The sequence below is a fragment of the Saccoglossus kowalevskii genome, chromosome 1 (genome assembly GCF_978046115.1).
Source record: "Saccoglossus kowalevskii chromosome 1, keSacKowa6.1, whole genome shotgun sequence".
Taxonomy (NCBI): Eukaryota; Metazoa; Hemichordata; class Enteropneusta; family Harrimaniidae; genus Saccoglossus; species Saccoglossus kowalevskii.
The window spans coordinates 30,123,217-30,141,806 of NC_140641.1; the positions used below are offsets into that span (position 1 = coordinate 30,123,217).

The window sequence follows — 18,590 nt, forward strand, 5'->3', positions numbered from 1 at the left end:
TGTGCTCAATTCATCGAGGAGAAGACTGTACTTTTGGTGGGTCTTTGGTTGTATCCAAAACTGTCTCTTGGGTCGGTAGATGGCGCAATGAGTAAGGTATGGAAATTAAGACAAAGATTTATAGCCTGGTTTCCAGGCCGCTGGAGGACGCCATGGTCTACCAATATCGATAGCGACCTCTAGCGGCTGCTACCGGGAATCAGGCAAGAATTAAAGTATTGCCGTGTTCGTCGTTAAGCGCCCCATATCGTCATAAATTACCCAAGATTCCATGATATGCTTATGCTAACACCTCTTAAACATAAATTCAGGAATCCTAAGTATTATTTCTAAATTTTGCTCAGCAATATATCATTAGAAATCCAAATTTTGCTCAAAGTTTGATGAAAAGACAATTTATAGATTTATAGACACTTTTTAATCACCAACACACGTCGCCACTCTTATCCCCTGGTAACTAACATCAAAATATCTTGGTTTAATCACTGATATACAATACCAGGTGCAGAATGTTTTGTTGTAGAGGAATTATTTAGTATGGACAAGGTTGTAAGTTAAGTTTCGGCGCATTCTACCCTCAGACAAAGTCATTATACTAGTGCGGTTTTTATAGAACAGAAGCATATTCGATAACACGTATATTATCCGAATTTATCACGTATATGCTTGGATGATACCCCACCCCCACCCCATACAGGCTAGTTATTGATGAACCGATCATGATTGGTCGATGCCCTCAAATCGAAATTGTCATGTCATCTCAAAAGATATCAAAACATAGCTCATTTGACCAAGTTTTTTTAAAATGGTAAATATTAATGTTTTCGCTATATACCGCTTTCAGCCGCCTTCACGTGTACCAATTGCGTTTGGGTGTTAATATCGCGTAATATACGAAATTTACCGTTTCTAATTTCCCATCCTCAACTTGGCAGCGCACGGGATTCCCGTGTACCAATCATGATCTCGGAGTTCTCATCTGTGAAAATTCGTTGTTAGAATTAATTCCAAAGTTAGTAAAATGTTACCAACGTGTTCTAAAAACCGTAAAAATATATTGATTTACCCCCAAAACAGCAAAATTGTTTAGAAGTTGTTACTAGCATTATAAATTGTCGGTAAATGCACAAGAGCTCGAATACTACTAGTATATAGAGTAAAGATGCGCAACTCCGAACACCGTTTTGTATTTCTAATCAATATCTGATAATACAAATCACATATAATACACCATTAATATCAATCGCGCCATCTTTTGACAGAGCGCGTATATAACGTCAAAATCACGCATGGATGAAGGCAATGTCGTTAAAATCTACAACTGTGTTTGGGTATGTGGTCGATCATCATCTAGAATATTGTACAATTTCTCAAAGTTCATTGATGGCCGAATATAGATCAAAACGTCATCAGCGCTTCGAACGTCATAATGTAGACAAGCAACTACTACTAGAATATTCCCTCACTTGTCGAAGTATACATCATATCATTATAAGACACAATAGAGCAGTTTCATTGGCATGCAACTAAACTAAACATGATAATCTAAGCCTGAACCAAATGTTGTAAAATTAAATAACGCCACGCAATATAATACCCCTCTATTGAGGTCAGAATTTGTGGCGCATGCGCTGTCAAGTTGTCAGTAAAAAAATAGACTTGCACTTGTGACAACATTTTATGGTACATTTGTGTAGTGTTCCCCAATCGGATAATAAAAAACAACCGCCACGTACAATTAATAACAAAAGAAGGAGTCATCATTTGTAATACGCCAGTGTGACCCTTGACCTCTTAATCCATCTACATCTGTTACGCATATATTTACATATTAATACATTCATTTTACTGACAGATTTTTTTTTACCATTTCCGTGATATTTATTTCACTTAATGTCAGAGAGTTCTGTACTGGATGTGATCCCATGTTCTGACAACGCACCCCCTTGTCATTTGAGTAAGTAATATGTTCTATCATCGCTTTGAACTAAGTACGCCTTAAGTTGCTTAATATTATTTCAATCTTATTTTGTCACTTATTGGTGAATGTCATGTATATATGTCGCCAACAAAGTGTTATTTTTTTCAGTCGCATTCGTCGCCAAAAAACGTTTCGAAATTTAATTTTTCACATGATCCTTGGGTGGATACTTTACGTTTAATGGTGTTTTAGATTTTTGTGTAACAAAAATGTTGGTTAGATCATGATCGTCCCAATTCCAGTTTGTCAAAATGGCGACTGGGTCGCAGTTGTCAGTATGTGAACTCCACATACATTTGGCCGCCACGTGTGTAGGGTGTTAATTACGATCAACGGCAAGTAAATACATTATTCACGTCAAACTACGACGACAGATTGTGTTGACGTAGCACCCGGTGTGCTGGTGTTGGTTCGTTTTATTATTTTATTAATAAACGCCCGCCGCCATACAAAAGGTCGTGCTGACTGACTCTTCCTTTTTGATTGTTGCTGGTGGAGATTTTATACGATGATACACTTGTGGGAATTCCTCACTTGAAGGCTCGTGTCAGCTGTCATGTAACCAATTATAGATTATTACATTGTACTTTAGACAAGACACCTAATAATATATTACAGCAATGTCTGTCTGTTCACTGTATAAATAGATTTATATTCACGCTGGCATTTTATAACGTATATCACAAAATGGTGAAAATGCCGAGGATGGTGCCTGTCTACTGTCGTAGTGAAACTCAGGCTACATCTCTTGTGAATTAGCACATGCACAGTCATAACTCCATCAGACGTAGGCCCACAACCTTTACACATGCCGATATCACTCATTACCTGACTGGGGACGGTTACCTTTCCGTCGATGCACAAACTTGAAGAAAGCGGTGGTTTTCTATACCTGCTGATTTTATTTCCGTGGCATAGTATAACCGCTGGAATACGCTAAACTGGCCAAAAAAGACATGTTGGGCAAAACCGGACGTATACTTGTGGAGTTCACATTGAGTAAATCTACGGGTTGTCTATAAAACCGGGAACCGGGTAGGAATTGCGTAACCGAAAAAAATTATATTGAAATAAATTCAAAGAAATATCATGTGTCTTGGCCTTAGATTTAGGTTTTAGGTTGACAGTCTGTATATCTACCCATCCATCTATCTACTCGAATACTAATGCCAATACCTGTTAAATTACATTTAAATTAAGTTAAAGTTAAATTTTAATTAATTTAATGTATTGTACCTAGACACAATTTAATTGAACTGTAATCAAATTCCATTTCAATATATAGTTGCAATTTAATTGAATTTTATTTAATTGCAATTAAATTCCTATATGGGATTGTGATTTAATTGAGTCGATTTGAATTGAAAATGAGAATACTGGGTTGTAATTAATATTAATTCAGTTTAATTAAATTGAAATTAAATTTCATGTTTATTTCATATAGTACTGCAATTTAACTGTGTTGTCCCACATATTCCAGTTCCAATGTTGGTGGAGGTTCATTTTCTTTTATTTATTTTTAATTTCCATGTTTTTTTCATTGTTAATTTTGATTCTTTGTGGCTATTTTTTGTATTACTTTGTGTTGTCTGGTTATATATATTGTATCTCGGTCATGGTTGAAGGTGTCCGAGATCATATAAAACACTTAATAACGGCAAATAAAACCATTAAGAAATAGTCACAATTAAACATAAATAACAATAAAAAAATTTAAAATATAACTATATTGGTCCCACGAGTGGCACCACTAAGGTTGACATAAAAATGAACCGAATATTAAACTACAGCTCACTTAAAGAAAAAGCTGCATTGGCTTTCACTGGGTGGTACGCATCACGACGTAACTCATAACTTTCCACATTCAACTATCAACTCAATATTAAGCAAACAAACAAATCCTTTAATATTTGAAACATATTGCTTAAAATATCGGCGAAAAATTGTGAAAAAAAATTTACGCCCGCTAAGGGGGTCGAACCCTTGACCTTAGGATTAAAAGTCCCACGCTCTACCGACTGAGCTAACCGGGCGGCTCAGCACGTTTACTAGCAAACGAACTTTGGTTCCATGATAGGTGACATAAGTTAAGAGGTTCGATAAGCGTGTTGCCGTTGATTTAAAATTGGAAACAAGTACGCATTTTTGTTTTTTGACCCGAACTTTTAATCACGATTCCCTGTGTCTATGTTCACACTTTGGTCGTACTTTTTATCACAGGGTCTCGTTACTATGCGGACCAATGGACCTTCTACATACGGTAGGTCCATGGGCACACATACCGAGTATGAAGTGTTTTTACCGTTGACGGGAATTCAACATGTCAAATGTCCGATACACTATACAGCTATAACACGATCTGATAATAAAACATTAAATATACGAACACCGAATCAGTACGCGTGATTATGTGTGTGTTACAAGGTATTTGTCAGCGTGGCAATCCTATACCAAATGGAATAGTCACGGGATCGTCTCCGTAGACACTCTTATTTCGCGTGTAAACTGCATGCCAATATCATGAAACAGAATACGCTGTGACGTAATCCTTTCGATTAGATAACAAACATATGTTATAATATGTTAGTACTTTGAATGAAATTACATTTGTTTAGGCAAGCATGGTTTTGATCACAGCTGACGCAGTCATGGTGAATGAATGACGACACACAATGGAGTCACAGGCATTAAACCAATGACGTTCGTAAACACCTATAGTAGTCTGACTGAAAACGAATATAAATGTTAAGTCACAATCCCTATTGAATTTACATAACAAATATATTCTGGCAGCGTGGATGTATTATGTTTCCATGTCGCGATAAAAAAAATAACAGAATGAATAAACGACTTTCTTGAACGTACTTGACCAACGTGACGCCTATAGTATCCCGATGATGATAGTGATGATGATGTGTGCTGTACGTACAATATTTGTATCCACTGGTATTTAATTTTTACTATCTTCTAATTTGATATATTCACAGGTTATCAAAACTCAAATAAACAATGAATTATATTGCAATGTTGAAACGTGGAGTGAATTCACTGACATTTCGTGAAAATAGTGAAATTCAAACCCGGTGAAATGCCCAAATAAATTAATATTACACACATCCATACAGAGAAAAAACACATTCAAAATTGATGAGACTATCCTACTATTTGACATTTAACCCAGAATACTAATAAATTCGGGATTGTTTTTAGTTTGCAATTTCACAAATTTGAAACAAAATCCATCAAACTGCACATGGAGCAAATAATCCAGTTTTAAACATCTTGATACAAGAGCAAACTAATAATTTTAATTATTAATAAACTGAAGAAAAACATAATACCTGAACAAAAAAAACTCTGCAAAATTAGTTCGACGTAACAACTGTTATAAATAGTCTTTGACTACTGATTTGTTAATTCGAATCAAACTACCTCATGCATATTGTAACATCAGAATTCTAAATGGAAGAATGCCCGGAGATTCCAGTGGCAATTTTACATGCTACCATTACAATGGAATAAGCACTGTTGATTATGCCATAACCTCACTAAACATATTTGACAGCATTGAATATTTTAAAGTTCATGATTTTACATGTACATCAGACCACTGTCAGATATCGTGCTTACTACGATTAGATCAGAATGCACTTGATATACCGATAAATAACACAGGTACTTTAAATAATTTACCAAAGAGTTGGGTTTGGGATAGATTGTCAGTCTTCGATTACCAGGATAATCTAGCATCTGAGAAGGTCCAAGCTATTATAAAGTCATTTATTGATAAAATTTATAGCATAGATAAGAAAGGAATTAATACTGCTGTAGAAGATTTTAATTTAATTATTAATAATGCAGCCAGTCAGATTTTTAAACATAAACGAATGAGTAATGGTGGAAATGTTAAACGTAAATCAAAGAAAAAATGGTTTGACAAAGAATGTAATATTCTTAAAACAGATCTGCGTAATACTGCACGTATAATCAGCAAATATCCTTTTAAGGTAGCGAGACTATTATTTGTGTTGAAAATTACGATTTTCACATTTATTTATTAATTGATGAAATGCACCATAAACTTTCATATGATAAAGTCAATATAACATAGAATGTCATGTAAGTTGGTTAAAATGTAGATTTTCTGAAGGGAAGCAAGGCAGCCTCAGTAGTGTTTTCCAAAATCAACAACACAGGTTTAATCTGTGTGCCTATAAGTTTCAAAGATAAACTCAAGACAAAGCAATGTTAGGATGTGTTATCAGTAGCTATCTGACACACAATGAGTGTTTCCAAACATTTGAGTGGTTTGTCTCCGCCCCTGTTTGTTTCACAGATTAGTCATTTGCATATGAATGTGTCAGACACAAGGTCACACAGCCACTGAAAAAAATCATTGATTTTGGTGTTTTCATATGCCGAATTTATCCAATTATAGCTATCCCATTCCTTTATTTTTTTGGTTTCCAATAGCCTTACACATTTGGATATCCCTACACATGGTAAAACAGACCTTGATGGGAAAACAAATTGATTGTGCCGATAAACAAGCTTGAAAATCTTTGCTGTTACTTCATGGACGTTTTCTAGGAGTTTATGTTTTTCAAAATACAAGGTCTTTAACAAAAAATAACGTATACTTATTGTCGTCGGATTAACACCAAATTTTCACAGCTTTAAGGTGACAATGAGAGGAACTTGAATGTGTCCAGACAAACTATTTCATCGATTATTTACCAACGAGTTGTGGTTTGAGTTGGGGGCAATGAGACTAAAACAGTAATTGTAATTCAGGACACTATTTTTTAAAACGCGTTGCTTGAATAAAACTACCCAGACACATTCAATTTACCAGACTATTGAACAACTAGGAAAAGTGAAAAAAATACTTCTTATCACCAGCATAAATGCGTAATTTTTTTTTTACAGAAAAAGTAATTTTTCACCTTTGATTGAGTAACGCGTCGTAGAATGCAGATAATGGCATGCAAAATACACTTGTGAAAAGCTTGAAGTCTGGCGATTCTAAAAATATATACTTTCCTGGGTCTATTTGTAGTCATTTAGTCACAATTAGAAGATGAAAACAAGTATGCAAATAATAGTCCCGCTACCTTAATGCTAACTTACGAAATGTGTTCTTTGCCAAGAAAAAGAAATACAAAAAGTTAATTAGATCAAAACAAAAAGAAGAACAAAATAAAATTGTTATTAAATTAAATGACATAAAAGAAAATAATCCCCAACAATATTGGAAAATAATCAATGAACTAAAAGGCTCAAGAAATGATCAATCTAATCCAATTTCACCAGGAAAATGGCAAGAATTCTATGATCAATTAAATAATAATGCTACTGATAATAATAATACTCTTTTTCAAAAACAGATTATCTCTAACATCTCAGCTATGGAAGTAAAAGAACATTTTTACAATTATAATTTAAATAATGAGATATCTGAAAAAGAAATTAGGCTAGCCATTAAAAAACTAAAGAGTAAAAAATCATCAGGATATGATGGTTATTGCCCAGAATTACTTAAATACAGTTCAGACTTCCTAATTCAGCCACTACGTAAATTATTTAATATAATCCTGGACTCGGGTATTTATCTAGATCTTTGGAACATTAGTATTATCTCTCATATCTTCAAAAAAGGAGACAAAACTGACCCAGAATATTATAGAGGAATAGCTGTTTCTAGTTGTGTAGGTAAAACCTTTTGTAGTATACTTAACACTAGAATTAATCAATATACCGAAGATAATAACATTATAAACAATAACCAGGCAGGATTCCGTAAGGGTTATCGTACTACAGATCAGATATTTGTATTGAAAACTATTGTCAACAAATACTTGAAATCAAAGGGAAAATTGTACTCGTGTTTCATAGACTTTCGAAAAGCATTCGACAAAATCTGGAGACAAGGGCTTTTCTATAAATTACTTAATAATGGTATAAATGGTAAAATCTATAACATCATTAAAAATATGTATCTAAATACAAAATCATGCATTCGTTTCAAAAATAAAATTACACCCATATTTGAAACGACCAAGGGTGTTAGGCAGGGTTGTGTCATTAGCCCAATGCTTTTTAATTTGTTTGTTAATGACTTAAATAATTCACTAGAAGATGAATCATTAGATCCGGTTACATTGAATAACTGTAAAATTAGTTCCCTACTCTATGCAGATGATCTAGTGTTAATATCTGAAACAAAAAACGATCTACAAAATGCACTAAATAGTTTAGAGGTTTATTGTCATAAATGGAAACTTCAGGTAAATCTGACAAAAACAAAAGTTGTTATTTTCAGACGAGGAACACTGAAAAAAACAGAAAAATTCTATTATAATGAACAAAATATTACCTGTATAGATATGTACAACTACCTGGGTATAAATATAAAGTCAAATGGCTGCTTCACTGAAGCCAACAAAATTTAGCAGATAAAGCAGCCAGAGCAATGTATGCATTGAAACAGTTCCTACCACCAGAAACAAATTGTAGAACTTTCATCCATCTTTTTAAAAGGTGTATTCAACCAATATTATTGTACGGGTCTGAAATCTGGGGTCATGAAATTCAAGATTACAACAAATGGGACAAAACAATAACAGAAAAAACACAATTGAATTTTTACAAACAACTACTAGGACTGAACAAATTTGTGGCAAACATTGCATGCAGAGCCGAAGTAGAAGAATTCCCACACTTAGTAGATATTCAGATCAATTTAATAAAATACTGGACTCGTATCAGTAAATTACCAGACAATAATATCACAAAACAAGCATACCTTGAACAAAAGAAATCCAATTTACAATGGTACTCTTCAATACAAAAAATGATGAACAACATGAACTTTTCACGAGAACAACAGAATGATTGGTTAACAAAACATATACAGCAAATTGGCAAAGTTGTCAAACAAAAATACATAAATTTGAAACAAAGAATTTCAATGACAAAATTTCGAACTAGTAATCACAATTTAGCAATAGAAAAAGGGAGACATATGCAACCAAAAATACTTATTGAAAATAGAATTTACAAACAATGTTCACAGAATGAAATAGAAGATGAACTGCACGTTGTTATGAAATGTCCACAATATAAAGTAATACGCCAACAAATCATACAAGACATTATATTTCCACAAGAAACCCAGGATGATCTCCAGAAATTTAATTTCTTGATGACTTCAAAAGATGATGTAATAATAAAAAAGATTGGCAACTATATTCATAATGCATTTCAATCAAGAAATAAAAATGCCATTTGATATGTAACACTTGCTTTATCTTTTTTAACAACTAACTTCCTTTTTGTAGTAGTAGTTATCACAACTAATCTTTATTGCTATTAACTGATAGAAACATTGTATTTCTAAGGGTGCAATAAAGTTATTATTATTATTATTATTATTCATACAATGATAATGACGTAACTAAAATTAATGGTTGACGGATTTATTCACACGATGTGTACACACATATAATTTACTTATTATAATTATAACTCACCATGATGTTTGTTTTATTCGTTAGTACCACGGATGTTGTAAATGTGTCCAACACCTGAACGGAATCTGAAACCGAAAATGGGAATTCTTCGAATGTGTCTATCGCCGAGGAAAGTTGTGACATGGATGACGTTAACGGCGGCCACTGGACTATTGTTTCTTGCCGCCAAAGAATCTGAGTATATGTCACATGACTTGAACTACGATGAGAGCTTTCAGACAGAAGCTCGAAATTTCTCTGAGAGGCAACTGGGGCCAAAGACACCATTGCGAGTCGAGGTTGGCCTGCCAACCAACCTCAATTTCACGTTCAACATCACTCGATTGATTTATAACAGAGTTGGAAAATGTGGAAGTCGAAGTCTGCAATATGTGAACGATATCCTATCAAGGTGGAACAGGTTTAACCACATAAAAAGTATGGACTTCCACCAAAAACGTTTTTCAGACGAACAACAGATGCAAGTTGTAAAAGAAATAAGCGAGTTGGAAGCACCCTTTATTTATGATCGCCATGTCAATTTTCTTGATTTCACCAAATTTGGCCATTCTAGGGTGCCCTATATCAACCTCGTTCGCGACCCATTGGAACGCGTCATGTCTTTTTTCTATTACAAACGTTATGGTGACATGATAGACAAGAAAGAGTTAGATCCATCACTGAATAACACTTTCGAGGACTGTGTACTGAAAGAGATGTCAGAGTGTAGTTCAATTGGTCCAAACAGAATGGTTCCTTTCTTCTGTGGCCACTCGGAAGAATGCATGAAACCGACTAGATGGGCTCTCGAAACTGCGCTTCGTAACATAATAGAAAACTACGTTTTTGTAGGCACTATTGAGGACTTTCCAACTACGCTATATATACTAGAATTTATCATGCCACAGTTTTTCACCGGTGCCTCCGATAGTTATAAACTTGTTCAGTCACGAGGGCATGTAGATGCTTTCAAAACGGCATATAAAGAGGAAGCCTCCGAAGAAATGAAAGAAATCATGAGAGAACGATTAGCACCTGATTATGTACTGTACACTTTTATCAAGAAAAGAGTAGCCATGACTAAGAAATACTTGGAATTGATGTACCCAGACAGGCAATTTTAATTCTCATACACAGAGAATCGCCACTTAAAAGGTCAAGCGATTTTCACAACTTTTCAATGTTTTGTAATCCACATTACTGAGCCAAAATTGTTTTTGTGGCACGAAAATGATTAAATACACGTTGATATGTCACCTATCATTTCTTGTGTTTATAATAATAGCATGCATATAGCTCGAAAATTAATTCTTGATTGACCAACAATTCATTTTCCAGCTGTCTATGTGCTGTTTACATATGTATAGCATGAATATCCCAACTCTTTACTTAGTGTGTTGTCACATGGATGTAAAAATACGACCAAGTTATTGTTGTTTCTTTAAAAAAACATATTGCAAAAAAAATCAATAGACAATAGAGCAATAAAAACAATCAGGGGATACTTCTGTTCAGGTAGATATAAATATATATCACATGTATTCGTAATAAAACAATTCACAAATGCCACACCAATATGATGTATTGACAATATAATATGATATATTTTATGAACAAGTGTGGGCGAAACGTGAAGTGAGTAAGCACATCCTGATTCACGTTCACATTATAATTGGGTTTCAACTATATATCAATGGTGATAAATTGTGTCATTGACTCCATAGTTATAAGTGATATGTAAATGCATATTTAATGTCATACTGCTTTCCCTACTATATACACTGTATATGTTTGTCATTAGACGTTAATTATCTATATATAAAATTTTCCCTAAATATGATTAGAAGAATCTTAATTTAAGTGCCAACAATCGTAATTTAAGAATATACTTTATCGAAATGCGGGGAGTCGATGATACCAGCAGCTATTTTACAGTAATTTGATTTCCTCTTCTGATAAAGAATTACTATGTTATTTGATTGTTAATATTTGATTTAATTATGTTTTATTTTTGAAATGTATCAAAGAATTTAATTATTAGTTGATTTCGTCACACAAGCAATTATTTTTCGTTTTTTGAGATAAATAGGACGTGTTTGTCTGCTTTGTGTGTGGCACGTGGTATACCTTCTATATATATAGAAACGTCACAATTGAGGCAAATATAACTTGCGTGTTATTAGATAGTCCCAACAATACATTGTGTTTCCGGTCAGCGCGTGATTGAGCACAAATGGGGCAACTCATGAATTTTTTGGTTGCTGTCAAAATATTCCAAAAATAAACGATCTCCCTCCAAAACAAGAAGGCGCTCATCTCACCATTCTTTTTTGTATTTCAGGACTGAAAACACAATTCATTTTCGCCTTAAGTTACTAGCTATCACAAACAACTGGAGAACAGGCATTTTATATATGTGACCACTAGTCTTCTGTATTACTCGTACTAAGTTTATACAATGAGTACACGAGTCTATGAATTTGAACTATAGCAGACATATTTGGACAACTTTATAGTATCTTTAGACAATTTCCATACCCTTCGGTGACGGAAAATGCTATAATAGTAGTCACATTATTTAAGGCAGAATAGACAAACACGTGGTATTTTCAAGAAGTTTGCTTCTTCTCATTATTGAATAAAAGTGTTGTAAATATTAACCGTTGTCAAGTGATTAACATTGTAGGTTTAGTAGCTGTTAAATGGTCGTAAAATACTGTAGGTTACAAGTTATTTATTATTATAATTTTACACAAGAAATACATGATTGGTTTGTTATCGGTTGCATGTAGATGTAGATGCGCATCACTATTTTTACAGCTGCATGTATTTGGTAGCTATGTACACATTCCTGTTTCAATTGGTGGGATTCAGTACACGTACATAATCAGTGATGAAGACACATGTTAACCTGTACAAGTACCCAAGTTGGGCAAACCATTATACTGTAAAATGACTAATTTTCACTGGGTTTAAATTTCACTGATTTACCATTTCAGTCATATTCAGTGGGTTTTAAATTCACGGTTTCGTCATTTAGATAATGTGTTCTATGCTAAATTTTACATATTCACTGGGTTTTAATTAAGCGCATTTTCCAGTCAGCTAAATAAGCTAAATTAAAACCCAGTGAATAATTAACCCCTTTACAGTAAGTTACAATTTGTATGATGTTATTTTTTACTAACTTGAATTTAATTCAATTAAACTCAAATAAAGAGCAACCATATATAGAATTGCAATTTAACTTGAGATGATTACAATATTGTAAATTGTAAATAGCAGATCGTGGTTTAGTGGCGGCCGTTTAGTAGATGTCTCAACCTTTAGAATTACTCGTACTTCAGATTATTTCAAACGATTATTCACGAAATGTAACGTCATTTGAAGTCACCAAACAAGCTAAGCTAAGGGGTCTTTGTAAAGTCACTGCATGCAGGGGCCAATCAAATTGTTGATACGATCGGATACCGACAAACCCTGAATGGTATTTCACAGTTAATGAATGATACTATTATTCAGTCTGTATTTATAGAGCCCGGTCACTGACGCTGATTGGATGATAGTTGCATGTTTCCCAGCGCGTGCTGTATAAACTGATAGTTGTATGTTTCCCAGCGCGTGCTGTATAAACTGATAGTTGCCATAGACATGAAAGTATGACTATTCTTTTCTTTGTGACATTAGAATAAATTTACATGGTGGTTAATGAGAGAAATCGAGGCAATGATTTCAGACTAGTATGATGTGGGATGAAGGATTCACAAAATAATAGGATGGTAACCAGGCTAGTATTTATAGGTTTGAGAGTCCGTTGTCCTGCGGAAACCGCTACTCTTTGTAACAACTCATGAATCTTAACCATACTGTATAACCATACTATGTGCTATAAAAGTCAACAATGTTATGCACTAGAGATAACTTATTAATTATCATTTTTGTTTATGTACTAACCTTTAGTTTTTTAATTTTTTCTTCTTTTTGCCAGAAAAGTAGGGATACTAAATACAATAGTTCATTGTTCAATAGTCAACAACTCAAGTGCGCATGTCCCTTGAATTCATAGTACGTACACAAGTTATACAGCCATTAGCTCTTTTTACAGTGGATTTCAGGCGAGCGTACCAATTTTACATCTGGCGGGAATGTATTTATATTAAATGCGTATTCATAAACTATTGGAAATAAAACGAAATGCCCTAGTCGTTTGTCAGTTGTGATTCATTTGCTTTCTTTCAAGTGTCGGGAAAAATGTATTTGTTTGTTTGTGCTATAATTTGTTTACACTCTTCGTCGCCATTACGGTTGTATAGGGATACAAATACGTATAGAATGAACACACAGATGAAGTTCGCTGTTAATGTAGGTTACATCACGTTAAAATACACATAAAATATATAATATACTAGTTGTGAAAAGTTTATTCATTGTTCTCGATGTCGCTGATTATGACGGCCAGTTTTCCCATTCCAGCAATTTTTAAACATTTCTCGAATTCTCAACTTCTTAAGTTAATTATTCGCATATAATTTGGCGGTCGGTAAATTGACACAAACAGCGCCCCCGTGGGTAAAAAAACGCTGTACTCACAGTCACGTTGAGAGAAAAGTACGAAAGCCGAAAGGAGCCTTCCTACTTCTAACTTCCAAGTTCCGATTTCTAACTTCCGAGTTATTATTGTTGCAAACCGCAGGAGCAAAAACGTACGGTTCTCTGTAGTGATGAAACTTCATAGTAGTTTCTATCATTTGTGTACACACGTCATGGGGTGAGATCAGCGACAAAAGTGAAGTAGGAAGGCCCTTTTTGAGAAACTGTTATTGTTATTTACCAATCGCAATCTTTGTTGTGGTTGAAATACAGCCATTCACGATCAAATAAGATTATAAATCATGATAGTCAAACTCTGGGTCTGGATTGTCGTGATTGAAACATAATTGAAGACATAATGCGAGAAAAAAAAACTCGATCAAATAGCAGATATTAGTATAGTAAATATTCAAAGGATACTAATAAGGGTTGAGACAATTTAGATCCTAGGAAGGGCTAGGAAGATGTGTTCACAACTCTACGGGTAGTATAGTCGTGGGGTTGTCTTCACTGTGCACTCTTTTGCAATGAATTATTTATTCGCCTACAACATACTCCACATAGCGAACACAATCCCTTGTTGTCGAATGTAGACTAGTTCATCATGATGTGCGAGAGACACCAGAATCGAAGTCGAGATTTTATATTGATTGTACAATATAATTACTAACCAAGTTTGAGAGGGGTTGGACAACATTGAATTGAGTTAAAATTGTTAAAGATGACAACGACAGATATAATAACCACTGACACACCTTGCTTTCTTTATTAACATTGCGGTAATGGGTAAAATCACTCTAACCCGAGAGCAACATAGAGGTTGTAAGACATACTTGAGTGGGGTTGATTTTGTTCATGGTTAGAAGAACCATACAGTCACAAGAAAACTGAGTGTAAATTTGTACCAAGGCATTTTCTTAGAACATCACATAATATATACAATATCTACACTGTCCTACGACTATGGCCGGAACTTGTCAACAATGAAATTAAGTGCCAATAAACCAATGATTACGGCCAGCAGCTACTGATGATTGATTTGATTGGTTGATTGTCACTGACGTCAACATAAGCAGTATATGTTGTGATCGCATAATTTACCACAAACCTGGGTCTCAACCTTGTACTGTCCAATGAATGGAATGTGTTTAACTCGCCTTAGCTCCGAACCATAGTTTGTGGGACCATTCAGTCATGCATTTATTGTAGATCGGAAAGTGAATCAGTTATATGACAGAGGAAATTACGCAAACAAATAAAACGCTGGTCTGCTTTCTGTGAACCGTTTGTTATATTTTGGAGAAGGTGTTCAACCCAGTCGTTTGATTCTTCTTCTTTTTACTTATATTTCAAAATATTTTGTTTTGCTATCAGCCAACTTTGCACATTTGTTTCGCATGATCAAATTTCGACGGTATTTTATGATTTAATATTATGTAATATTTTTTACTTATTTCTCTCAGTTTTAAAGTCGTTCAGACATTCATTAAAATTGTTCACAATTTTCCATATAGAAATAATTTAATAATTCCAACCATTTGTTGACTTGATAATATTGCGCGCAATCAGGCTAGGTGGGATGTCATACGGTCAAGCATTAGTTAACACAGATTTATTTCCATGCGCATGCGCACAATCATCGGACCTTTAAAGATATTTGAATCAGCGGAAATCCAAATTAAAATAAAAGTGGCAATTATCAATTAATGTAACCAATATATTTGTGTGTTTATTATAATCTGTTGGAATTATTTTCTTATTACCAGTTTATGCCCTCCACGCTATATATTGGGCGCGGGCCTTGTCATAATTTGCCCATGGAATCTGTTAATATGAATTGATTTAATAAAGAGCTGTGCTATAAGTTATAATACAATGTACAGCTGTGGACACTTATGTGTTAATGCCACTACTGTTCCTATGGTACATAATAAGGTAATATTTATTGAATGTGTTACTATGTTTGCATACATGTATCGATATACTTTTTCATGAATGTGCCACATTAAATAAATGTCTACAAATTAAATTTCGGAAGACAAGAGTCATTATTAATTTTTATCTATACTTGAATATAATTCTTAACTTTAACAAGATTCAAGCTGTCATTTGGTTATATTTACGTATTGGTATCACAGATTTGATGAAGAGCAAACACAATATATTGTCTAACAAATGACCGTGTTGTCACCATTAGATTACGTATGGAAGAGTCAACATTTGGGAAAGGTAAGTAAACGAAACTTAGTTTTCCGTATGTTAAGAAAATTACACGAGATGAAGTGAGATGCAAGCACACCTTGTTAATGTTCACGAGGTCGTTAAAACAGAATAAACTAAATATTTGAAATTTAATTAAAAAAATATGTTCCTGAAATCTGAAATGTAACACTGGTGCACTGACGTCAGGAAATATGGTGTTCGACGGGTAATATATAATTGTCATTTATAACCACCTCCTTGTCTGATGTCAACACAAAGCTACTTACAAGAGTGTGCCTGATTGGCACCCAACCATAACACCGAACAATCAGACCAATCAGAGGGCAGCTTATCTGTTGACTTGTATGTATGTAGTTACTGGAGTAGTGGCCGTTTTCTTGGCGTTTATATCCTGAATTAATGGAGAGAAAACTGATTTTGTTGGCAGGGTTAACAAATAATAAATATTAAAGGGCGTTAGTCGTCGCGCCACGCATGCGCGAGATATCGGTCTCATATAAACAAAGATGGCGACTTTGACTGTTGTGCAACTCAACAAGTACAAACTGGGACGTTACAAAGCTTTAATTAGGTATTTTTAGGTGATTGGAAGGTATGAAAGGAGTCACCGGCGGTAATTAGTGCAAGTCGCGCCCAGGTCAAACCCCATACTTATGATTTCCATTAGAAGAGCGCAATGGATTGTGGGAAAATCAAGGTTTATCAACACAAATGTCGCACATGCGCAGCGCGACGACTACCGCGCTTTAGGCCGCTTAACTTACCGTGTTTTGCAAACATTAGGATAAATACAGATATTGCAAGATAACTATGCAAAATATTGAATTCGCTAGACAACAGATGCGCCACACTTATCAAAAGAAAACATATGCAATGTTTGTGCAAATATAAATTCCGTTACCACGACCATTCTATAAATTGTTGTTTTCACTGGTTTATATGGCGAAACAGTTTCTAAGATTTCCTAAGATTCTATATTTGGTCAATAACTGTCCTGTACTAACACTGTGCCATTGGAAATTACAGTGGCCCCTCGCTAAGTCGCAGGTGTCGGAATCCAAGCAAAAACCGCGACTTATCGAGGGCCGCGACTTACCGAGGGACCTCGTGAAAGAGGGAGGTCGTGCATTGTAAAACATATAAAAAGCACATATAAACCCTCGGTTTAGTTAATTGATGTATCATCACATTTGACAGGCAGTATTCGAATAAAATCATGACTATGTTTGCTGTAAACATTGCGTTGTTTATTATGTTTGTGTCCGATATTATGTGGGTCGTTTGCTGTTGCTTGCGACTTCGACAGTAACATGTACTTATATTCAAATATTTAGTGAAAATACATATGGCTTAATTTGCATATTGGGGGAGTGCCTTTACAAATAGGGGTGCCGCCTGCTCCAGAGTACATTCTTGCCAGGTATTAGACGAATATGATATTTAGTTCTAAAAAATATGAGGTTTTTAAAAATCAACTTCTTTAAGTTTGTGAAGAAGAAAAAAGTGTATAGGAAAATAAGGGTTCTCGTTTTATAGTATTTTATAAGACTCATCAACAAATTTGAGACAGGTCCGAAAGATAAATTACAACTTGTCACGAAAATTTGAATTGTACATGCATTCAATGTGTTCATTGTACATATTCACTGTACCACTATATCTAAATAGCTAAATGAATACACAGAAGTATTGTGTTTATACATTTCACAAGATATGAAGATTCTACAAATGGCTTATAACAACATTTAATAACACATGAGAAACTTCTCATATCCTTTCCATAGAAATACATGGCGAATTGAAATAAAGAGATATGAACTATAATTTACATATGCAAATCTAGAGAAGCTTTCATCAGAAATTGCCAAATATTAGATTGATAGATTATTTAGTTCTCCAAATTTGAAGTTTTGTAAAAATGTACTTCCTAAGTTTGTGAAGACATCCTTTAGGAGTTTATGTTCTCATGATAATAATACTTCTCTTCAGTAATATCCAAACCACATCCTAACTTTCTCTCAAACATAATTGCATTATTACCTCGAAATTATGACAAAATATTAAATGAACGTTTAATTTGTCGTATACAATCATTTTGTTGTTGAGAGTGTGGATGGGAATAAGACATTAACTACACAATATGAATATAAGTGACCCTTCTAAATTAACGAAATTTGTAAACAATATACACTCACTGACAAAACCCACCTCCACTGTGTGACAACAAATATTTTGAAAACACATTTGGAGTTTCATAAACAATATTAGTAACACAGTAGTAATAA

The 18,590-nt window shown here is 34.2% G+C and overlaps 1 protein-coding gene and 1 non-coding gene across 2 annotated transcripts; one reads left to right on the forward strand and one right to left on the reverse strand.

Moving 5' to 3' along the window:
• Window positions 1-1,850: 1,850 nt before the first annotated feature.
• Window positions 1,851-10,748, forward strand: LOC100375741 (uronyl 2-sulfotransferase-like). The gene is made up of 2 exons (XM_002740598.3): window positions 1,851-1,957; window positions 9,538-10,748. Exon 2 carries the CDS (start codon window positions 9,555-9,557, stop codon window positions 10,614-10,616), a length of 1,062 nt encoding a protein of 353 aa, XP_002740644.1. The 5' UTR covers window positions 1,851-1,957; window positions 9,538-9,554; the 3' UTR covers window positions 10,617-10,748.
• Window positions 3,942-4,014, reverse strand: TRNAK-UUU (transfer RNA lysine (anticodon UUU)). Its single transcript has one exon. It is a non-coding gene; the product is annotated as a tRNA-Lys (tRNA).
• Window positions 10,749-18,590: the final 7,842 nt, after the last annotated feature.